This window comes from Physeter macrocephalus, chromosome 7, assembly GCF_002837175.3.
Source record: "Physeter macrocephalus isolate SW-GA chromosome 7, ASM283717v5, whole genome shotgun sequence".
Classification (NCBI taxonomy): Eukaryota; Metazoa; Chordata; class Mammalia; order Artiodactyla; family Physeteridae; genus Physeter; species Physeter macrocephalus.
Window position 1 is genome coordinate 55,858,593 of NC_041220.1, and position 25,522 is coordinate 55,884,114.

A 25,522-nucleotide genomic window follows, 5' to 3' on the forward strand; every position below is an offset into this window, starting at 1 on the left:
TGAGAGAGTGGCATGGACATATATACACTACCAAACGTAGGGTGGATAGCTAGTGGGAAGCAGCCGCATAGCACAGGGAGATCAGCTCGGTGCTTTGTGACCACCTAAAGGGGTGGGATAGGGAGTGTGGGAGGGAGAGAGACGCAAGAGGGAAGAGATATGGGAACATATGTATATGTATAACTGATTCACGTTGTTGTAAAGCAGAAACTAACACAGCATTGTAAAGCAATTATACTCCAATAAAGATGTTAAAAAAATAGGCTTATATATATAACAGTAATTAATTTTCAACAAAAGTTGACAAGGTAATAAAATGGAGAAAGAATAGTCTTCTCAACAAATGGTGATGCACCATTTGGATATCTACATGAACAAAAGGAGACTTTGATGCATACTTTGAACAATACATAAAAATCAACATTAATTGGATCATAGAATTAAACACAAAACATACAACTACAAAACTTTACAAGAAGTCATAAGAGAAAATCTTTCCAAGCTTGGATTAGGAAAAATGCTTTTAGATCATCCCAAGCACAAACCATGAAAGAAACCAAATTGATACCTGTACTTCATCAAAATTAAAAACCTTTGGTCTTTAAAAGACACTGAAGAAAATAAGAAGACAAACTACAGACTTGGAGAAAGTATTTGCAACTAATATATCCATTAAAAACAATTCAATAATAATAATAGTAACAAAAATAAACCATTAAAAATGGGAAAAAAAAGTTTTGAACAAATTCTTCACCATGAAAGAGATATGGATGGCAAACAAGCACATCCAAGAGGTTCAACATCCTTATTTATTTGGGAAATACAAATAAAGACCAAAATGAGATTTCATTACACACATATTAGCATGGCTAAAAATAGGCAATGCCTAGTGTTGACATGAATGCAGAGCAACTGTCATACACCGCCTCCAGGAAAGCAAGTGGTGCAGCCTCTTTGGAGAACAGTTTAGCAGTTCATATATAATATATAAGATGCATCTATGAATACAATATAATACATAATATAGTATATTTTAATGTAATATGCAACCCAGTAATCCCCACCCCAGGCATCTAACCAAGAGAATGAAGACATATGTCCACAAAAGACTGTATACAAAGGTTTATAGCAGAAACTGGAAGCAAGAAAAAGATACGTCAACTGGTGAATGGATAAATAAATCTTGGTTCATCCGTACAATTAAATATTGTTCCCCAATAAAAGGAACATAATATTGATAACATCTAATAGAGCAGAATCTTAAATTTATTATGTTAAATGAAAGACACAAGAACACAAAATTGTATACTTTATGATTCTGTTTATATCACGTTCTGGAAAAGGCAAAGAATAGAGATAGATATCAAGACAGTGATTGCCAGGACTGAGTATGAGATGGATTGACTACAAAGAAGTATGCTGAAAATTTTCAGAGTAGAAATATTCTATATCTTCATAGTGACAAGTGTCAAAACCTATGGAATAGTATTCCTAAACAGGGTAAATTTTACCAATTGTAAATTATATCTCAATAATCATGAGATATAAGCAATGTTCTTTTTTTTTTTTTTTTTTTCAGTACGCGGGCCTCTCACTGTTGTGGCCTCTCCCGTTGCGGAGCACAGGCTCCGGACGCGCAGGCTCAGCGGCCATGGCTCACGGGCCCAGCCGCTCCGTGGCATGTGGGATCTTCCGGACCGGGGCACGAACCCGTGTCCCCTGCATCGGCAGGCGTACTCTCAACCACTGCGCCAGCAGGGAAGCCCAGCAATGTTCTTTACACTCATTTCTGTTAGGTTTTATCTGCGTCAAGATTTCCCAAAGCTAAATTCTATCATCCAGCATATAAGTAAGCTTTCTCTTCTAGCTTCCTATTTTTCAGTCTTGCAAAAAATGCCTTTTAATTTTCTTTCAATGTGACATTGATCAACTAAAGCTATTCTGTCCCTGTTTGGTTGACTAACCAACTTTAAATCCACACAGACTACAGCTACTAAACAGACTGAAACAACATAGACCCCAAGGACTTCAAAGCTATGACCCTCCACCATGTCTGTTGGCAGTAAGTTCCTGCAATGTAGTCAACTGAGAGGGTTGATGAAGTTATCTCAAAGCAACAATATCTGTCTTGAATTCCAAGATGAAAAAATTAAACCTCTGAGGCTATTCCACATGTATATTAATGTGGAAAAATGATATTATTTGGCGCTTTTTTTCTGATCACACGTCTTCCTTTTTGTTCTAAGGGTCTATAGATTTTTGATAATTGCACTTTGCTTAAAATTTAAATGATGTTGGTTGTGAGGCTGGAGGAAAGATCAGCATGAATGCAAATCAACAGCAATATGAGTAATTTAGGACAATAGTTCTTAATCTTTGGGGGAGAGAAGAAAGAATCCCTTATAGATAGTCAAATATTTGCTGAATCAATGAGAATGAGATGAAGGTTCTTAGAAAAAAACATGTATATTATTCATGTAAAATGGAGTTCAAAGACTATGAATCCCATTCACCTTTTCATTAAGAGGTCATGAAACCCTAGGAGAAGGATCACCATTATGTTGTCTTATAAATACTTGTTAAGTTCTTGGAAGTATTTTAACATTCCTTGGAATGTGATACATTTAGCAAAGCTGCAAAGCTGGTCACATATATTCAGTGAGCAAATATGTATTGACTGCATTTTGCCATTGTATATGGTATCAGTGGTTTCAATGGAAGTCTATATATCATTTGTTTAAGCATCTCCTGAGAAGCTTGTTAAGAATACAAATTTCAGGATTTTACCTACTGAAACTCTGAATCAGGTTGTACAAGGTGGTAGAATTTCTATTTTTAAAGGCTCCACTAGGCCTTTCTGTTCAATAACCTGGTTTGGAAATATGGTTCAAAAATTACTGTCCTGGGCTACTTTTCAATGTTTATAGAGACATGAAATTATCTAACATGTCCTTTAAGTTAAACTTCTTCTCAATGAAAACAAATTGCTGATGATAAATTTATTCCTAAAGACCATAGCAGTTAATTCCATGCCTTCATAACCATTTCAAACATTTGTTCTGGGCAGAATAATTTATGGATATTTTTAGCAACAATGAAGGAACCATTACGAAGTGAACTACTGACTTTGAAGAAATAATAGTGTAATTCTAAAATAAAATCCAGTTTTCAGAGAATAGCACACTGATGTTCATAATTCTTCTGATGGGAAAATATGACAGAAATTAATATTGTAAAGACTTTTAAGAATCAGCTCTACTAATCAAATACTTAATATTGGGGAAATACAATTTTATGCATGTGTTGTGTAAATTTGTAGATGCTTTCTCCTCTCCAACTATTCCACTTGTAAAATATTTTAATATGAATTTGACATTGTTTTTATATTCCTCACTTCTCTGCCTCATAATTTGTTTCAGAGATTAATTGTCCATACTCCTGTTCTACCATGGATATCCGGACAAATATATTCCTCTCTTTTACCCATGAGATATGACATAATTTACCTGATTAACTTTTTAAGTCTTGTTTTGATCAGCAAAAATTAACTTGCACCAGATCCTTGCACCATCTCAATTTCTGCTGAGAAACCTCTCCCCATATTAACCCTGACATCCCATCCTGTGTACCCAAATTTGTGACAAGCCTTCAATTCTTGATTATGTTTTCATGACTTAAATGCTGGTCTTATTTCTATAGTTAGTTACTAAATAGATAAACAGACAGACTGACTGACAGATAATTCACAAATTCACTCTTTTTCATCCAACAATTACAGTGTACCTACTATAGCTAGGTATTATTAGGGACACAAAGACAAAAGAGAGAGTCCCAGCTACAGAGAGTGTGCCATACGGTGTTATGACAAACACCATAATATAAAATACTTACTGCTATAAATGGAACACATATACAGTGTAGAAATACAGAAAAATAGATGTCAATATCTGATGATGATTGTGTATATGTAGAATCTGTCCACAAAGATTTAATGTAAAAATACATTTTACGGGCTTCCCTGGTGGCGCAGTGGTTGAGAGTCCGCCTGCTGATGCAGGGGATACGGGTTCGTGCCCCGGTCTGGGAAGATCCCACATGCCGCAGAGCGGCTGGGCCCGTGAGCCATGGCCGCTGAGCCTGCGCGTCCGGAGCCTGTGCTCCGCAACGGGAGAGGCCACAACAGTGAGAGGCCCGCGTACCGCAAAAAAACAAACAAAAAAACAAAAACAAAAAAAAATACATTTTACATTGTGAATCAACACATTAGGCAATATTTATTCCCCCCAATTTAGACACTAATATTCTTGGAGACTTTGTAATTTGGACTTCTCTCAGACCACCCTTTAGTTCAAAATGAGTCAGACTCCTATAGAATTTCATGGGTGGTGGTTGGTGATAAATGGCTATAGGTTAGCAGGGGTAGCAGTTGTGGAAGAAAGCTGGCTGTGAAGGAATAGAAAGCAAGGAAAAACTAGAAACTGAGGTGTTTTTCACAACTTCCAATCTTGACAACTCAGGTAATTTGTAGAAGAAAATGGCATCCATGGAAGGGTCCAATTCAATCCACCTGCTACCAGGTGGCTAATTAATGCCCTTGTGCAATGGTATCATATTTGGAGTTAAGTGTTAGTATCTGTTATTGACTGGTTGGAAATTTGCCAAGTCAGACCATACTTGGTGAACCTATATTACTGACTCTATGTATAACAGTCATCACTTTGTGTAAAAGGACAGTCTATAAGGACATGGGTGGCTGGATAAAGAGGGTAACTGATAGTCACACAGCACATCATCTTGTTCACTTGAATACAAAGGTCTTGTTCTGGTGAGGCTATCTTTGGTGAGAATCATAGATGGAATGAAAAATATGTTGACATTCTGTGTTTCTTCAGAGAGGTCTATTCAAATATCTCTTCTCCAGTCTCTGGCCACCAATTTTCCAAGTGTGTCTCTTCCAAGTCTCTGACTTTTAGACACGAACTATAAATCAATGAAGATTCCACTTCTGACAATCTCTCATTAAAAAAAAAAAGAATTCAACAAAACAGTTATACTACTCAAAGTTCTGCCTACTGGGAGTTTTCTTCACTTTATTCTAGAGGTCCTGGGGTAAGCTGACGTTGTCTACTTTCGTCTACAGAATCATTTGTAAATAAGGCCTGATGGGTTTTTTTTTCATCTTGTTAACTACTCATAGGAAATTCCTAATGAGACTCTAGGTGAAGATTGAGAGAGATGGGCAAAGGAGCTAGAGTAAGGGCCATAGGCATTTTAGCTATTTGCTGTGTGTCTCAGTCTATGCCTCACTCAAGCCTGATCACTTAAGTGTTGCTATCATTTGACTATGGACTTCTGCCCATGCCAACAATACCAGTTCATGAAGGGTAACTCAGGTTGTATGGTAACTTGGTGGCTCACGTGAAGTGTTCAGTCTCTACTAGAGACCTGTAGCAAGCCAGAATCTATGTCTTAAAAGGAGAATAATAATCTGAAGAGGATGGCACAGCTTTGTTCTAAAATTTTAAAAGTCATCTTTGTGATTCATTAACAGGAGTCTGTTCATAAGTGCCATACAGCATCCCTATATGCTACAATCATTTCAAACATAATTGGATTAGTATTCTATTTTGGCCCAAGTGGCAGAGGCTCTTATGCAGTAGTCTAAACCTGTTGCAGAGTTTTTTTCTTTTTCTGAGTCCTAATAAAAATAATAAAAGCCCTAATAAAAAACAGACTTTAAGGTTACTCAGTAAATGGGTTGGAGTAATAAACCTAAATAAGGGATATGTTGTTTCTACAATCCAAAGACACATTATGTTCCTTCTTTAATGATAGGAAGGACCTGATGCATCAAATTTTCCTTCATCTTCGCAGGAATATCTCCACATCCAGGTCACTGAACCCCTAGTAATTTCATCAATGTGTAAACAAGGCCCTGAATTTTTGTGGAATTCTTTCCCCACATTTTGGTATGCGTGCGTCTTGCCAAGGTGTCTAGAGTAGTTTCTTCTTCCTGTCCACCAGATCCAATCAGATTGGTGTCATCAACTTAATGGAAAAGCATGATGTCTTATAAAATAAAAAGACAGTCAAGGTCCATTTAGACTAGACTATGTCACTGGCTGGATGTTTGATTTAGCCCTGAGGTAAGTCAGCAACAGTGTATTCTGACCCTCTCCTCTGAAAGTAAACTTCTAATGAGTTTCACCACCGAAATATTTGCTACACATCAGGTATCAAGAGACTCTGGGAACTCCAGTAATAAAAACAAATCTGGGATAACAGCTGCAATTGGAATCATTACCTAATTAAATTTTTGATAATCTACTCTTATTCTCTTATACCCATCTGCATTGTGTATAAGCCAAATAGACAAACTAAATGTATCTTTAGTAAGAAGTACCACTCCTTCATCTTTTACGTCCTTGATGTGGTAGAGATGCAGCATTACATTTTGTTTATTATATTGGTAGGTAAAGAGAGTCCTGGGGCTTTTCTTGGGTTTTTTCCCACAGGTCAAATAATTAATTTGGTATTCTACAAGTTGCTGAGTATGTCCCTCACAACTATGCATTGTATACCTGGGACAAAAATCACATGATGGGTTCAGGTGCACGTAGGCCTACCTTGGAATTACCCCAAACCATAAATCATCTCATCTCTATAGATGTCTACTATGGCTACACTGGACCACAGTGGCATTTTGGATCTCCAGGAATTGCTGTAAGTTAAAACCAGGACCTTATAATCTCAAAGAATCTGGTTATTCAGCTTCTACAGTCACTCTGATAAATGGTGGCAGGACTTCTGGGAGGAAGGATGGGACATAAATTTACAGAATAAATTTTTGTCTGTGTAGCTACAATCTTCCTTAAGCAAAACCCATCTCCCCTTCATTAAGAGGCTCTAGACTCAAGACTAGAAACTGGTTTGAGGGGCTTGAACTATTTTGTGATAATTCAAATCACATCTTTCTTCACCAGACCTAATGCTTTTCTGACTATACACATCAGTAAGGTTCTATAGGCTGATCATTTACTTCAGTTCCAAGGACACCATTATCATTTAACAAACACCAAAGATCTCTGCAGCTCAGACTATGCTGATTACTGTGTTGCCTCTGGTGTACATTTCTGTACCCATGCCCATCTTTACTCTGGTGATTAAGCGCCGCCACTTGACCCCTGATATTCTAGGATTTTATCATGCCCATTGAATACAGAGAATCCCTGAGATCCCATTATCTCCATTGGATTTGGGAATCCAGTTTGATGGCAGCATTTCCCACTATCATCTCTGGCCTACAGACAATAGCCACTCAAGAGCTCTTCAAGGCTGCTGGAGCTTCCCTGATGAATACATTAAGGGAGTGTGCTTGGACAAATTTAGGGGCGTAGATTGGAGTTGGTGAGCAGGACAAATCCATGCTAACATCTATTTATTCTTAAAACTTTGGATACCTACTTTTCAGTATCATGGATGTTTTAACTTCATAACTTGCTACTTTTGGGTAAAGGATCAGTCAGCCATTAAAGCAAACTGCTAGAAATACTCTTGATTAAACATAATGAATCCAGAATCTTCGCTTAATGGAATGTACCCATTTCAACGCATTTTGACCCATCCAACATTATAATCCTTCTACCCTGATCCAATATACTTAAAATTTATTTTCATAAAGGCTCCCTAGATTTCTGTCAATAAGAACAATTCTTTTGGTGTTCATGGCACCTCCTTGTGGTCTAAAAGGAGACTTGAGGACTATAAATGCTTTTCTGGTACATACATGTTGTCACTGCATACTTTGTTCGACCAAAAGCTACTGTAAGAGAAATTAGGGAGGAAATATGCAAGTAGAAGGACGTTCTCTCTCTGTGGAGCTTAAATGGCCATGGGAAACTATATTATTCTTTAGCTGCTAGTCAAAACCATATAAATAGACATATTGCAGGCTATTAACTAGATAAGTAGGGAGTTAGTTACTAGATAGGACCCATTCAAAGATGCCCTTGGGGCTGGGGCATTTCAATGCCAGTCCTGCTAGTGAGACTTTTTAAAAATAAAATATATTAGGCCATATACAAGGTGAATGAGTAATTGATATAAAGCTCCATCAAGATCTTTAAGGTTTTCATTAAATGTCAGGCTTTGATATACCTCCAAGTGCTGTACCTTTTCCTGTAAGTGTCTCATATTCTGAACAGGACTGTATTCCTTTGAATCATGGCTGCTAAAGGGTCATTCTTCAAAAACTCTTTCCCACCTTTGACATTTTTATGGGATGGCCTTTTAAAGTAAAATATGGAAGGTTTTCATGACAGTGATGCCCTGGTATGTAGTCACTAAAATAACAGTGTTGGTTAACCTGAGGTGGGAAAAGGTGTCCTGGGCAGAAATATAAATTATCTTCTTTAAAACAGAGATAGATCATGACTCATCTGCCATCATAAAGACAATATCATGTAACGGCTCAAACATGGGCTCTGAACACTGACTCCCTAGATTCAAATCCCAGCTCTGCCACTTACTTGCTGTGACCTGGGAAAGTTACTAAATCTACTAGATCAATTTCCTCATCTATAAAATAAAGGAATTATAATAGTAACTGTCTCACAGAATTGTTTTAGGCTTTTAATAAGTTAAGATATCCAAATCAATTAAGATATCCAATGTTTAGAAAACTATGAGGACTATAAAATGGTTAGTTCTTGATATTTTGTATTTCCTTGTCATACCTTCTTTAATTACTACGATTTTGTACTGATCATCAAAGAGTAATAACAGTGATATCAACAACTAATATTTCTATGTTGTTTAATAATTTACAAAGAGTTATAATAAGGTTATTGTGTTTGATTTTCATACCTATTTTGATAGGGGTTGTCATCTCCATTTTGTAACTGAGAAATTTGAGGTTCAGAGAGATGTGGTTTGCCAAAGTTCAGAAAAATAATTAGTATAGACAGGATTTAAATTTATGTTAGCTGACTCTACATTCCTTACTTTTCCAAATATAATTTAATCATATACTTCATGATGTTTACAAGAGTTTACCCACCTGATTCCAAATCTTTTCCATATATTGAGGGTTATTATGTTCTAGGCATTTTTGTTTTATCTACTACTATTACATCAACTCTGCAAACTGTATATGCAATATATATATTGTATATATAGCTTGGGAAATAGACAAGATTACCCAATGTGAAAGTGTGGTGCAAAAAAAAAAGAAGTTGAACTCATATTTGAGGAACTTAAAAATGTTAGGGTCTGGTAGAACAAGCATGCAAAGAAGTCTAAAAAGAGTTAGCAAAAGGTTCTAAGAAAAACAAGAAAAGCATGGTATCATGATATTAAGTTTTTGATAAAGAGGGTCAGCTGGATCCAACACAGATCAAAGATCATACAAGGTGATTGTGGGAAACATCTACTGGATTTAGCAACCTGGAGCCATCAGTGTCATGGCACAGAGGCCAGACCCCTAAGTTTGGTGAGTGAATGGATGGTGATGAAATAGAGAAGAATGGCTATTAGTGGGAGTAAGGAATAGGCATAAAAGACAGAGTGGGTAATAAGGTTAATGTAGTATATGTGTAAAGTTTAATGTTATACATGAACATATTTGTATGTTGGAGAGGAAACCAGCTAGAAAAGAAAGCATGAAAGATACAAGAAAGAACAGCGATACCCAGTGGCAAAAGGTCAGATTCAGAAAGTACTATACAGAAACCAAAAAATGGGATGGACTTAGAAAGGGTGTATGTCTTCAGTGTTGTGAAATTTCTTTGAGCTGGCCCTCTCTTCTGTTTGATTTTAATAATAATCTTATTGCATAAATTAAAGTGCTTGGGTTTGTTAATTTTTACCATGGCAATATGTAAATAGGAAAAATAGTTAATTCCCATGGTGTGATAAGAAGGAATAAGTCAAGCAATTGGATTTTGTCTAATTAGAGATGGGCACTTGGGATCTATGCTGTTGAAAGAGATCCCTTAATGGCTCCAGAAGTATATAAAAGGAATAAAGCTATGCATGTGTTTGTTTATCTATTTAATTATACACTGAATACTTATTCATTCTACAGATATTTATCCAGTACCTATTACTTGCTAGCCATTGCTTTGAACAAAAGGGGTGAGTGGATGAAAACAAATGAAATCCTTGACTTCACAGAGCTAAATTATAGGGAGAGAAAGGTACTGACCAAGTGTACACATAATATTAAATACAGATAAGCTGTAATAACATTAAATATATACATAACAATACCAGGTTTGATAAGTACTATACATTTTTAATATATAAAATTTTAAAACACAGAACTGACCATTTGGGTAGCAATACAGATACTTTTTAAAAATGTGTTATATTCTATGATACAAATATGAAATGGTTGCTTTAAGTGGAGAGAGTATTACATGCACCTATAATGTAGAACCATAAAGAATAATGCCTGGTGACACGTAGTCAGAACTCAATAAATATTAACTATTATTTTAGGACAGACTGTACCACAGACTAGCATGCAGTGAACAAGCAATAAAGGCTCCTTGGGGGAAAAAAATGACACCTAAACTTAATCAGAAAGAATGAAGAGAGATGAGGCAGATGAAGAAGAGGGAAGGGCCTTCTAAACTGAAGGAATAGCATATGACAGGACAAAACAAACAAACACACAAAAGTATGATATTGAGTGATAAGTTTAGGAACCTACAATTGTGATTTTGAAGTACAGAGTTTGTGGCCATCAGAAGAAAAGTGTACCAGGAGAACTAGAAAATGACTCCAAATGTCCTCTTGCTCTGGAGAAGCCAGGTTTCAGGACAATGTTGAGGGTGGGGTGAGAACATCAGTGTCTCCTAATCGTCTCCATTCTCCCTGTTAGACTGTACATTCTAGAAATTACTACTCTGTGCCAGATTCTGTAACCAAGCACTGGAGTGAATGAATTAGATTTGAAACCTACTCTCAACAAGTAAACGACAATGACAAATAACATGTTTTGAGTAATCTCTATTATCCATGTACTGTTTAAAGCAATCCCCATGTCTTCATCCATTTGATCCTTAAAACAACTCAGTAAACTAAAAATTCTTATAACCTTTCTATAGATGAAGAAAGCAAGGCAAAAAGTGGTAAGTCTTGTTCACCATTGTATTCTCAGTGCCTGGTACAGTGTCTGACATCATAATTTATTCATAAATATTTGAATGAATACATTAATAATGGACAAGTGAATCATATGGAAATCTAGCTTTGCTAGGCCAGGGTTGCACATTCATAATCAGGTCACTGTCTCACTGGTCATTTTTTGGGACAATTATAGGACAATGGTTTTCAAATGTTTTGATGCATGAGAACCTCCAGAGGTTCTTGCTAAAGATTCTAATTCATTTGGTCTAGGGATAAGCCCATGTCTTTGCATTTTCAATAGATACTCCAAGCATTTTATTCTAAGGTGATACTTGGATACATTTTGAAAAAAAATGCTGTGAAATATGAGTTGATAATCATTACAACTAGGTATGAAATTAATGAATAATGGTTATGGCTCAGCCTGTCAAAGGAAGGAGAAGGGGTATGGTGACTTCAATGACAATATTAAGAAATCATCAGCTGCAATGGAGTCATTCTACTGATCCTTTTCATCCATATTGCAGGGCTTCTCATTTTGGACACTATTGAGAGTTCGGACTCGATAATTCTTTGTTGTGGGATGGCTTTCTTTTGCATTTTAGAATGTGTAGCAGCAACTCTGGACTCTACTTACTAGATGCCAGTAGCTCGTCCATCCTCCAAGTTGTGACAACTGAAAATATCTCCAGACATTGAAAAATGTCTCATGAGGTCAAATTGCCTAGAATTGGAAACCACTGCCATAGTGGAAGACAGAGAGCTGTCTCCAGACACTTTCCTACAGCAACTTCTGGCCTTCTAATCTAGACTTGTATACAGTATAAGACACCTGATCTGTTTCTCCATAAGTGTTCCTCTGTGAGACACTATGGTTTGTTTGATGAGCACAGTGTACCTTCTTGGCTTTTTTCATAGCTCACACTATGTGTCATCCCCCCTCCTACCATACACAAACACATACACACACACACACACACAACTGATTTAGTAAATCAAATGAGACAGACTGTCAGCGTCAAGGCATGGCTGATATACAAAATCATCATTCCTTCTTCAGGTTCCAGAGGGCTCAGATCTCTTTAACATAGTTTACAGGGAATTATAGTTAACTATGACAGCAGAATAGGATCAGTTTACCAGAAGACAAATATTATAAGAAGGAAAAATAAATCAAAGGAAGAGACATAGATATAAAAAGTCAGATAAAATTTCTTGAAAGAAAGAATTTAAATAAGTTTGAAAAATTTCAGCCCCAAGTTGGCAAAGACATATATTTCAGAAAATACAGAAACTTTCCCAGTTTGGAAAACTCCAGTCCTTTATTTTTACAAGAATAAACAGACAATGTGTAACTGCCTAAGGATATATCCTTCACCTTTTCTCTTCATTAATTTCTCTTAACAGTTCTCAGCATCTTTCAGTTATGTATAAGAACAATAAGAGTAAAACCTTGTTAAGAATTTTTGATGGGAAAACTATAAACTACTGTTGTATAAAAATATGCAATATCATATTGCCACTGATTATATGCAGAAAACTTACCTAATCTTAGCAAAATGCAAAGAGTACCTAGACGAGTATTTGTTATTCACTACATACTTCTAGTGAATTCATTCCTAGTTCACTGGCTAATCAAAATGGTGATTTAGTGTGTGCACCCAATGAAACAGTTAAATAGCTATGCAAAGCATATTCTTAATTGGCCAGAAAAAAAAAACTACCCAGATTCATATTGAAATCAACTTTAAATTTATTCACTTCAAAATCTATTATATTGAAACTTTATTGTTATACAAATTATTTGGTATGAGCTACCTTGACCAACATACTTTGTGGAAGAGAATAATGCTTCCTAATTAACGGGTAGTAGAAGAAAAACAAGGAAGTCAATACCTATTTTCAGAGAAGACTAAAAAGATGGAGAATCAAAGAGAGGGGAGAAAAACCCAGAACTGCACCATCTGTTATTCTGGGCAAGAAAATACCTATAACCTCGTTACCTCCATCCATTTCCTCTAAGTGATTTCAGACGGCAGGGTAGCAACAACTACTCATACACAAACACTGTTACTTCTACCTTGAACTATTTGCTGGGAGACAAATACTCTAAGGTAACTCGGTGGTAAATTGCAGTTCACCCCTGAATCTGGTCAATTCCAGGTGGTTGTGAGGTAATTAATGACAGCCAAAGACCCCAACCCCAGGGCTTTGGTGGGAAGCAGCGATTTAGGAGGGCATAGAGGCGGAAGATGGCTGGGCAGAGCAAGCCTGTTTCCACCACCACCACCACTGTCTTAGCCTGTACAGTTTGTTCGAGCTGCCAGAGGCTTTCTAGTTGCCATGGCAACTGTTGGGCTCTGCTGCAAACTCAAAGCAGAGCATCTGAAGTTAGGTACCAAACACTGGAGCTCAACTAACGCAAAGGGGAGAACAAGGATTACACATGTAATCGATCTCCAGCTCCTATGACTAAAATAACCTTTTTAAAATCGGATTTTTGTTTATGTGTTTGTAAAAGGAGATTATTCTTGTCTGGTATTGTTCATTAGTATCATCTCCTGGTACCCGGAGAGAGGAGACTGCAAATCCTCTCTTATAAGGCAGCGGAAGGGGGGTGGGTAGGAAACGTGATGACCAGGAATGCACCCAGCCCGCTCATTCATTCATTCAGTTATATATTTCAGCATCTTCTGAGAACATATTTGTGCTGGGCATCGTGCCAGGTGCTGGGTCTGCAAAGAGAAATGAGACGCTAGCTCCCCCCCCACACAAAAAATTAACAACAATAATTAACAAAAATTAGCAGAACCTTCGCGAGCCTGGGGAAAACCAATTAGGCACGGCAAACTCCCCACGGATCCCTCTTGGAAGACAGATTCAGAATCCAAACACGGGAGAGGAAACAGATCCCCGAAATAGAGTCAGGCAGGAGGGGAGGCTAGAGGGAAGCCGTCTTTCCCTAGTGAGGGAAATCTGTCAGGGCCACTCAACTGTTTCTCTGAGGCTGCCAGGGAGAAGAGGTTTGTTTTTCTTTCAGAAAGACGGAGCCCTTTTCCCTACTGGGCTCGATTTCTAGTAGGGGAAGCCCCGCCTTTTGGGGCCGTTGATTGGCCCAACTTCTTTTCAGATAATTTATGCCAGCATCCTCTCGGTCTGATTGGCTCCCTTGCTCAATTCCGCTGGGAGTCGCATCCTACCTGGTTGGGAGGTGTACTGCCTTCCCACACTCTCCCTTCTGTACTCACCAGGCTGCAGCTAAGGTGGGAGAAAAAGTCCTGGCTTGGAGAACTGAGCGGAAAAAGCTATCCCAATGGGTTCTTGGAAAACTCTTCTCTTCTCCCCTTTCCTTCTGTGGAGTCAAAGGAAAGGGTTGAGGTTGATGTTCCTGTTACTGACCCTGCATCTGGGAAACTGGTGAGTAAATTCAAGGACTCAAAACTATTCTTTGGTATCTACCCACTTCCCCCTCATTTCTTTTTTTTTAAAAAAAATCATTCTAGGTTAAATAATTTGCATTTCCCTGTGCACATGTGCAACATTTTACCATCAGTTTATTTTTTTTATTAGATCTACTCTTTTTCTGATAGAATGAAATTAGCTTATGTGTGAAGCATGGAGATTAGTTCAGTTGTTTTTGACTTGAAGCACAGTAGAAACTAGTAAAGATTCAGTTACTGGAAGTGGGGAGGGGAGTAGAAATGTTTTCACTACTCCATTTAGTGAATGAATGCCACTGATGAACTTTCTGGATGATTCTGCATTTTAAAGACAAAGTTATTTTAGAAACTTGTTACAGAGCATGGCATGTATGATGCTTTTTTATACACTAATATTACCTTTTCCCATACCTTTTTGCTATTCTAAAAAAAAATCAAAGTTTTACATCAAGAAAAATCATAAATATGGCTAAAAATCCATCAGGGTTGAGACTATGTTACATTTAAGTTAGAAATAACCATGTATATTTTACTGAGCCAGCTTTGAATCATTTTTTTAACTTGGCTGTGTACAAGTAAATAAATATTGTAAGGTGATATGAATGTCCTCTGTGTGTGTGTGTGTGTGTGTGTGTGTGTGTGTGTGTGTGACAGAGAGGGAGAGAGAGAGGGAGTGCTTAGAACTCAAGAGCAAAATGCAATCACTATAGAGATGGAAAAATGCCTTTTTAAGTACTTGCATCACTGCTAAAATTGATTATTATGACGATTATTTTTAGCATATAGCTAGAGTGGATTTTTGCCATTACTAACAGATAGAACAACTGTATTTTCTCTCCAAAAATAGAGAATAAAGTATGCTAAGTAATATTAGACTTGCCAGAATATGTTTGACACTCAATGTTTTTTAAATATTACAGTTTTAGTTTATTTACCCTTTTCCCTTAGAAACGTAAATGTTCTGCATGAGCACAAACATACTACTTGATTAATTATTTCTTATATTTAAGTGCATCGTAATGGTTTATTTCTTTTAATATATTATAAAATTATGGAAGATATTTTGGTAGGCCATGTATTAGTGCTCTCATGCATCTTCATAATATCGCAATGAATCTGTGTTCTCATAAGTAAAAACAGACTAACCCAGTGATTTTCTCAAATAACATCCTGTAAGCTGATTTATCACTGTAAGTGCAAGTTTCTCTTGCAACTTAATAGACAAGCTGCTTACTAAAGGGCATACTGTCTACTTAAAGAGATGTTTTGTTTTAAATAATACATTTTCTTCTTGAGGATATTTACATTATGAGAATCATGATCGGTTTCAGACTCTCTTCAAGCTGCTCAGAATTAACAAGTTGTGTGGTATAGTGGACAGAGATGGGCTCTGGAAGTCTGGAGACATGATTCTATGTGTCAAGGGTCCTTAACCGCTCTGAACACAGTTCCCTCATCTAGGAAATGAAGGGTAGTAGTAGATCATTTATGATTTCAAGTTTTCATATTCAGTATTTCTAAGATTTGAATGGAAACATAAAATAACTCAATAGCTGTGTCACTGGCTTTTTGTAGCAGTTTTCAAGAGGAAAATTCTAATTGGGAATGCTGTGTACTTTTTTTTTGGTCATATGTATGAGTGAGAGAGAGAGAGAGATGCATTATGCAGCTAAAATAAATAAATCATTTTATCTTAGTACTATAGAGAATATGGATTATTCTGGCCAGTGAAAAAATACATATTAAAAAATAAAGCTGTATGTTGCTGTTGTAATTAACTCTTAGGGCCTCAGTTATGGGAGTGTATGTCTTCATTTTTCAAAGTAGCTGCAGTTGTGATGAACTTTTTATCCTTTTAATATTTAGTTGAAGATAGTTGATGTCAACATGTATACACCATTTACATTCATAATTTCTTCTTCCTTTCTTCTTCTTTTGAGGGACCTTCTAAAACTAATCACAGATGGTTCTATTTGTAAGAATTTTGATGTCTGATGCCAGTTTCTAAATTAAATTTTCAAAGTCACCTATTTTGGGATTTACCGAATTGGAAGCTATTATTTTTTGTATCTAATCAAAGACAGTAGCTTGTTTACTCATTAGTTTTCTTCAAGAGCATAAAGGAGAGGCACTTTATTGATTTTTACATTGCTGAACTATGAAAACCAATCCTGTTGTTGTAACTAAAAGCTGTAGTCATGGTTCCTATGTTTCATTCTCTGTGAGGCTCTATGGCATCTTGGCAAGTTGGTTAAAATCTCTCAAGTTTGATTTGACTTATTTGTAATGTTGGAAAAAATATAATTATAATCAGACTTTTGAAAAGAATTGAAAAAGTGCTTTGAGATTTTACATAGTCTAAAATGTAATTTATGGTAAGCTTTGACTAAGAAGTTATACTTTGAGAGAGCTAAAGGAAGATAACTCATTTTTATTTCTAAAAACAATCTCATGAGTCAATAATCATATAATTTAGCAGTTTCCCAAATGACAATATTCAAGTATAATTATATTATAAAATATATTATTTTAAAATAATTTCAGTAATATATTTTGTGGGGATGGTAATGCATGATTTTTCTTTAGGCATTCAGAGCTTTGGCTTCATTTTCTAATAAAATATAGATGCAAATGAGTACAAAATGACTAATGATGCTCCATGATAATTAAATATTCAAAGAAGAACTGAGAGACAAAATGATTTTGAAGTTAAAATGCAAATGCTATAATTGATAAATCCCCTGTGTACAGTCTTTTTGGTATACTCGTCCTCCTTTTTATCCCATTATATACTATGAGTCACATTTTTGGCTTATCAACAGAAGGAAATGTTTAATTTTTTCATCTTAAAAATGAAAGAGACAAATCTAGTATTTTATATTTATATATTTATATAAAGGTGATTAAAATTTGTCTAAGAAAATAATAATGAAGGTGGGGTCCCAAAGAAGAGGAGACAGGTGGGGTGAAAATCTGAAAAAAAGGGTTCTTGAGATATTGTCAAAATATGATGAAATGACTGCCACAGGCCTCAGGAGAATAATTCACATATATGCATGCTACCAACTGAGAATCCTGGACTCAACCATTAGATGTAAATTCTAGTTTCAGCTCCAGCACTTCCCATGAGGCTGATTTCAGGCAAATCTTTGAGGCAGAGAGTCCTCGTTTGTGAAAAGTAGAACTGACATCTACCTTTCCAGCTTGTTTCAAGACCAAGAGAGAAAATTTTTGCAAAGTACATGGCAGTTAAAGTTTTAACTGAAAAGTCATAACAACAGATATTCTTGGAATCACCATAATTCTAGAATTTTTTATTCTAGTTAAATTTAAGTTCAGTAAACTCCTTGAATTGTTTGTGCATTATTAAATATCTTTTGGATTATGGGAGAGATCATTCAACGAATATTTATTGAATGTCTGCTATGTGCTCTACACAGTGCAACTTGCTGGGTTTACAGTGGTGAATAAACTAGACATGAGAACTAACCATAGGGATAGTACTTGTGTCTAGTGTTCTACATGAGTACTACCATTATACACACTGCTAAGGCTGAGGTTTATGGTATTAACCAAAGGAAAACATCTTGTAGTCAAAATAAGGAAATATACCTTCACAACTCCAAAGATAAACAGGAGTCTAACTTTTTAAGGTTAGAGGGTACTGATAGAAAAGATCACAATCAGGGAAAGAGAATTAGAACACCATGAGATTACTCATCTACAATACCAGAAAACCATGGAGGAAATGTCTCCAAAATTCTAAAGATAAATGTTCAACCTGGAAGGTTATACTTAGCCAAACTACCAATCAAAAATGAAGGGAAAATAAAGCCCACTGTTATTCTCCCCATTTCTCAGATGGAAAAACCAGGGCACAGCAATTTTTATGAACTCACTAAAGATCATCTTGCTGATAATGCTGAATCCAAGACTCAGATCCCATGTGCTCTATGCCCAGAGCCTGCATTTTTAATCACCTTTTCTCTAAGATTACAAATGCCGTATAAATCAAAGCAATTAACATAACTGTGGATAAGGGGGTTGGAAAGTAAGGAAGGGAGGGATGAAAGGAAGAAAGGAAAGGAAAGGAAAAAAAGGAAAGGAAAGGAAAGGAAAGGGGAAAGGAAGAGAGGAGAGAAGAGGAGAGATAGTAAAATTGACAGAAGCTCAGTAAGTTACAGTCTGCTGTGTATTTATCACATAATCTAGAATATTATGTGTAGCGCTGGATTAATTATTTTAGGGAAAACTTAAATGAACTGGAGTTCTTGATCTACAAAAAACACCACTGGATAGAGAGTTAAAAGCAAGAATTTTGAATTCAGGTAAATTTTGTTGAGGAATCATATATTCTTAAGGATGCTAGAGAAAATCATTGTTTAATTTATTATGTATAGATGTTACAGACAAACCATAAACAAGTAGTGAAAGCTATGTGAAGCCAGATTTTCATCAGTACAAAAGCACTCTAACAAAATAATGGATGTCTTGTCATTAAACTTCAAGCAGAAGCTTGTTAGAATTCTTGTACTCTGTGAGAGCCAGATGAAATTTATGTTTTTTTCTACTTTTAAATATCTCAGAATCTAATTCTATCTGTACTAAAATGGTTTAACCAACTGAAGCCCCATGTTTCAGGAAATAGTCTTAGCTATTAATTCATTCAATAAACAGTTATTAAGCATTAGCATTCATTCAACAAATATTTACTCAGTGCCTACCATGTATTAAGCAGAGGTCTGGGAACTGGAGACACAGTGGAAAGCAAGACATAATCTTAGCCCTACTAGTGTTTGTATAGTGTATACAGGACATATATGTGATAGTATATGTGCTGGACAAAGAAGGCAGAGCCCCTGACCCCAGTGAACTTAAACTCTAGTAGTTAATGTTGAGATGGTCTATCAATACAAACAAGTAAAGACAATAAAATGCTATAACAGCTACTTGCAATTCTAGATGAGCTATAGTGGGGACACTAAGGAGACTGGCATCAATTGTAACTCTGGGAAAAAATTGAATGCTCTTAGCTGTCTTAGGCATAAGTTCAGGTCAGTGTTAGTGAAAAATATACATAGGAAGATAACACTAGTATTCTTTGGCCAGAGGTATGGTCTCACGGTTTGGTGGGCCTTTTGAAAACTATATTCCTAGGATATCCTTTACTTTGGTCATCTAACATATGACATTAAGATAGCAACGTTCTATTAAAACCTATATAACTTAGTTTAGTAGTAAATTTTTGAACTGTAGGCATTCTTTCCTTACAAATACGATTCATTTAGAGATTTAACATTTCTCCCTATTTTTAGACCAATATATTGAGTGACACATATTTTGAGTAACACAGTGGTAGAGACTGTGCTAAATATTAGGGATATAGAAAGGAAGTTAACATATACCCTGCACTCCAACCTGTAGGTAGATGAGCATATCAGAAGATCTATGATTAGAATATAGTGGGTTAAATATGAAAATTTTAATATTTGTGATCAGGATGTGATTTGGTTCTCCACATAGCTGTAGGGTTGCTAGAATCAAGGGTTCTGGAAAACAAGTTAATCTTTGGGTAGATTGCTAGGACCATGACTTGTAGTTGCAGAATTTGTGATCTGTTTCAATATAGGCAGGTCATTTACCTCTCAGTCGGCCTAGATGTGTACAACTATTAGAATAATTTTCCCACACATGCAGTAGAGTGTTTTGAGCAGGGATTAATTTTCTACTAAACAGCCACATTGACTAGAAAGACATAGCCCTATTGGTTGGATTAAATTTAAGTTTTTATCAGACATCTGTGTTCTATAATTTGTTACTCTGTGCAGGTGTCTTATGAGTGTATATTTGTTTCTGTTATTTCCTTAGTAACAATTCTTTCTGAAAAACCTGCAAATTATCATAACTGGAGTTGACTAGAAAGAGTGTTTTGTTGTTTCTGTTCTATTCATTTGTATTCTCTCCCTTTTGAGGTGAAAGTTCTGAGAGGATACTTATGTCAATGAAACTATTTTACCTCTCATTTTATGGTCCCAAGACTTAGGGAGAAGGTATATCTTTTTGCATTCAAAAGAACAGACTCCCATTTCTTTCTTCCATTTAATTTTAAGATCTTTTCATATTGTTTATAATTTAATAAGCCTCAATATTATGTCTTAATTTTGCAAAAATTTTAGCAGCCTGATAGAATTTATCTGATGCATAAGTGCATCAAAGGCTTAGAGAATGTGAATGTCATGAAATGTTATATGTTTCTAAGTCTAATTTATGTTCTGTTATGTTCTATGAATATAAAGTAGAACAATGGAAAATTTGGTGTTCATTTTAATATACTTTCAACCCAGTGGTAATTTTTAATGGACTGTGAAGAAAATTATGGTTTCTTTCCCTTCCTCCAAAAAATATCCACATGGAACCAGTCTCAAAAGAACATTTATAATCTCTGTGTATTCATCATCCCCCTAAAGACTATTCTTAGGAAGCACGGTTCCCAATTTTCTAAACTCTGTTTTAACAAAATAGCGTTGGCCTGCCAAACAAATCAAATAAAAAATCCAAAAACTGGCAAAATATATTGTTTTATTATTAGTACTAGTTGTTATCTTAAGGATCAATCACTAAACTATGAGCAAAGATGTTACAAAAAATAATCTGCTATATTTTATATTTTTCTGTTTTTGTTTTCTTTCTAAAAATATGTCACTATACTAATTTTTAAAAATCTATTCTGATATCAATCTGTCCCTTTTCTCATTAACTAATATAACCCTACACTCCTATATCTTATCTAACCAGATCAAACTATGTTCTACTAGATTTAGGAATTGGCCATACCCCTTTTGAAACTAACAGTGAAGCTCTCTGTGCCCAAAGTAATCTCTATTGCCATTAATTTCCTAACATTAGTGTAATTTTAAAGATGCTATGTATTCTACCTTACCAAGGAAACTACATAAAAATCACAGTGGATGAAGATGTCACATTTTATTTTTTCTCTGAGACTAATATTCCACATCTCAAATTGTAGAATCATTAATATATAATCCAATTTCTGTTCTATTCTGTGGACATAAAATATTTTAAATTTTAAGTTTTTTACTACAAATAGTTTAGACCTTATTTTTCTTTACTTGTTTTCTTAAACAAACAATTTAAGTAATCTCTAAGTGATATACATGTATGTTGTTGAAATATATGGGAAAAACAAAACTTTTTTCCCTAATGTCATAATCGTTTTGATCATATAATGTAAATAATAATGGAATAATACTTAGTCCATTCTACTCTTCAAAATTACTTAGCAATTTGGAGCCTATACGTCCAGATTTTTCCATAAGTTTAAACAAATATGTGTATACACATTTGTGTGTACATTTTTTATACAAATGAAATCTAACACTTGTTTTTGTCAGAGCTAATATCAAAGATAATTTTCTAGATTTGTACACATACTTAGTTGTACCTCCTTTTTAATGATGATAAGGTATTCTATATTAAGGAAGTATCATAATTTATTAAATTATTCCATTACAGATTCTCTGTCTTTTTTTTGTTTATTATGAATATTGTTACTGTGTATATATATACATATGTGCATGCTTTTAATTTCAATATATCATCAATGTTGCCAAATTACTCAATTTATTCTATTAGAGCAATTTATTCTATTAATGGTTATAAAAATGCCATTTATCTATATTATCAATAGTACTGAATGTAATGAATCTTTTAATATTTTGCCATTGTGATGGCTAAAATTTGTTGCAGTTTAAAGTTATTCTCCCTTGCTACCAGTAAATGTTAGCACGGTTTTTTTTATCAGTCTTTTTTTCCCTCTGAAATTTCTGTATACCAGTTATGTTGTAAATATCTTTGTTTCAATCTATCCTTTGTCTCCAGCCTTTGTCTAAACTTTCTTATGTCCTCCATGAGTTATTTTTCCTTTTTTTTTGTCATTTTTTTTCCCCTTTCCTGGTTTGGTTACGTGTTGCATAGAAAGACCTCCTCATCTTAAAAGTTAAAAAACGTTTTCAATATTTTCTTTAATAGTTTTATACTTTATTATATTTTGATCTTTAATATATCTGCAATTTATTGTCTAGTAATCTAATTTATTTTTTCTAAATGGCTTGATAAAACTTTCAATCCAATTAACTGAATAATTCATCCCTTCATTTCTAAACTGACTAGTCACTTTTATTGTATACTGAATTTCTAGACACTTGGGATCTGAATTTGAAGATTTGATTGTGTTTTCACTGATTTCTTTATGTGTTATCACAATATGGTTTTGATTACAGTAACTTTATTTTGTTTTCTTTTGATTCTGGCAGGGCAAATTTCATCTAACAATCTATTTTTCCATAATTTCTTAAATTCTTATATTGATTCTTCTACTTAATTACAGTATAATGATTTTAATCTGTTACATAGGAACTGTGGATTTTAATTAAAACTTTATTAAATTTATAAACTAATTTAAGAATTATATATTAATAATATTGTTTTATAGCCAAAATATGTATTTGCCTTTATTTTGTTCTATTCTTATATTCTTCAATTGGTGTTTTAGTTTCTTCATATAAGACAGATCTTCCCTGCTATATTTTTTGTAATTGTTTTATAGATCGTATTGTCATTGTGAAAGAAATCAGTTTTTTTTTTAAGTTTATGATGGATGAGTACTAGGATCAGAAAGCTACTGCTACTATGTTTTAAAATTTATATTAGGTTAACTACAATCAATTCTATGATTAAGGCCAATAATTACAGTTTTTAGTTGTTTATTTTCTTTATTCACTGTAATTTTACCTGTAAACAGCAAGATGATTTCTAATATTTGGTCCATTTATTCATTTCCTTAGTGAATTTTTTTTTTATACCTACTATATGTCAGGCTAAGTGCCAATGGTATCACATTGAAAACCTGAACCCCGGCTTTCAAGGAGCTTACAGAGGGTCATAAATAAATAAATAGCTAATTAAGATGCAGTGTGATCAATTTTATGGTAAAGTTAAGCACTGGACAGACTGGAACATACTTATTTAATATTCTAGGCATGCTTCCCTTTCCCCTCCTCAAATTTTCAAAGCATTCCTCTCTGTGCCTCGAGTGATGGGTCCTAAATTCTTTTGTGTTAAGAGGATAATCACAGAATTGAGTGGACTATCACTTTACCTCTCTAAAACTCTGAAAGTTCAAATCTGTAACTATATTATCTATCATCTTTTACTTATTTCACTTCCCTACCAACTTTTATGAGCAATAAAAATGATTCAGCATTACTACCCTAAAAAGAGCTTTGTACAAAGAATTAAGCAGGTAGAATATAAAGGCAAAAAGAAAATAAGAATTAAAGTTTTTTAATTTTAACTTTTATTTGCTTTGACTTTCAGATCTAAATTCAGTGCCTATACATACTCTTTAAAATTTAGCTCCTGTAGGCTTTGACATTAAAATATAGTCTACTCAGAAACATTAGAAGAGGTATGTTTCTTCCCTGGAACTTGTCACTTGACTTATAGAAATGTATCTTATGTTCATAAACAAACACTAATTTGTCATGAGCAACAGATCACAGATGAGGCCTTGTTTGGAGCTTCATCTGCACTTTTTTTTTTAATAACCCATTTTATTTATCCATTCCACTACTGATGCATATTTGGATTTTTTTTCTGAATTGATGGTACATCCACTAATGCTTCTCTGAACATTGTGGAACAAGCGTTTTAGTGAACACACTATGCATCTGTGTTGAGTATGTACCTGGGAGTGTAATTATTGGGTCACAGAGTGTGTGCACGTCCATCTTTAGGAGATAACACCAAGGAGTTTTTTAAGTGGTTTTAACAGTTTGCCCTCACAGCCCTGTACAAGAGTTCCAGTTGCTCCACAACCTCATCAACACTTGGTGTTGTCAAGGTTTTTTATTTTAACCATTGTGGTTTATGTATAGTGGTATCTCGTGTTTTTAATTTACATTTTCCTCATGAGTGATGATGTGGAGTGTCTGTTCATGTACTCATTCCCATTTGGTTATCTTTGTGAAATGCCTAATCAAATCTCTGCCCATTTTTTTTTTCTGATGGATCATCCATCTTTTTCTAAATAATTTATGGGAGTTTGTTACAATCTTAGAGATGAGTCTTTTTTTTAAGTTTTGCTATATGATTTAATATTATTTATTGCCTTGTCCTAAACAGCTTGAAATTCAATTTTGTAATCATAGCATCAGCAATATGTATCATATTTTTTTTACATCTTTATTGGAGTATAATTGCTTTACAATGTTGTGTTAGTTTCTGCTGTATAACAAAGTGAATCAGCTATACATATACATATATCTCCATATCCCCTCCCTCTTGCTTCTCCCTTCCATGATCCCTATCCCACCCCTCTATGTGGTCACAAAGCACCGAGCTCATCTCCCTGTGCTATATAGCTGCTTCCACTAGCTATCAGTTTTACATTTGGTAGCATATATATGTCCATGCCACTTTCATCTGTTGATGGACACCTAGGTTGCTTCCATGTCCTGGTTATTGTAAACAGTGCTGTAATGAACATTGTGGTACATGACTATTTGAATTATGGTTTTCTCAGGGTATATGCCTGATAGTGGGATTGCTGGGTCATATGGTAGTTCTATTTTTAGTTTTTTAAGGAATCTCCATAATTTTTTCCATAGTAGCTGTATCAATTTACATTCCCACCAACAGTGCAAGAGGGTTCCCTTTTCTCCACACCCTCTCCAGTATTTATTGTTTATAGATTTTTTGATGATGGCCATTCTTATTGATCAGTATGAGGTGATACCTCATTGTAGTTTTGATTTGCATTTCTCTAATTAGTAGTGATGTTGAGCATCCTTTCATGTGTTTGTTGGCAATCTGTATATCTTCTTTGGAGAAATGTCTATTTAGGTCTTCTGCCCATTTTTGGATTGGGT

The 25,522-nt window shown here is 35.0% G+C and overlaps 1 protein-coding gene across 1 annotated transcript in view; it reads left to right on the forward strand.

The window, feature by feature from the left end:
• Nucleotides 1-14,379: 14,379 nt before the first annotated feature.
• The window catches only part of GABRG1 (gamma-aminobutyric acid type A receptor subunit gamma1), a 69,873-nt gene continuing 58,730 nt past the window's right edge, over nt 14,380-25,522 (forward strand). The window contains exon 1 of the mRNA XM_024132003.1: nt 14,380-14,550. Coding sequence (XP_023987771.1) covers nt 14,447-14,550 — 104 coding nt within the window. The 5' untranslated portion in view covers nt 14,380-14,446. The remainder of the gene's footprint in view (nt 14,551-25,522) is intronic.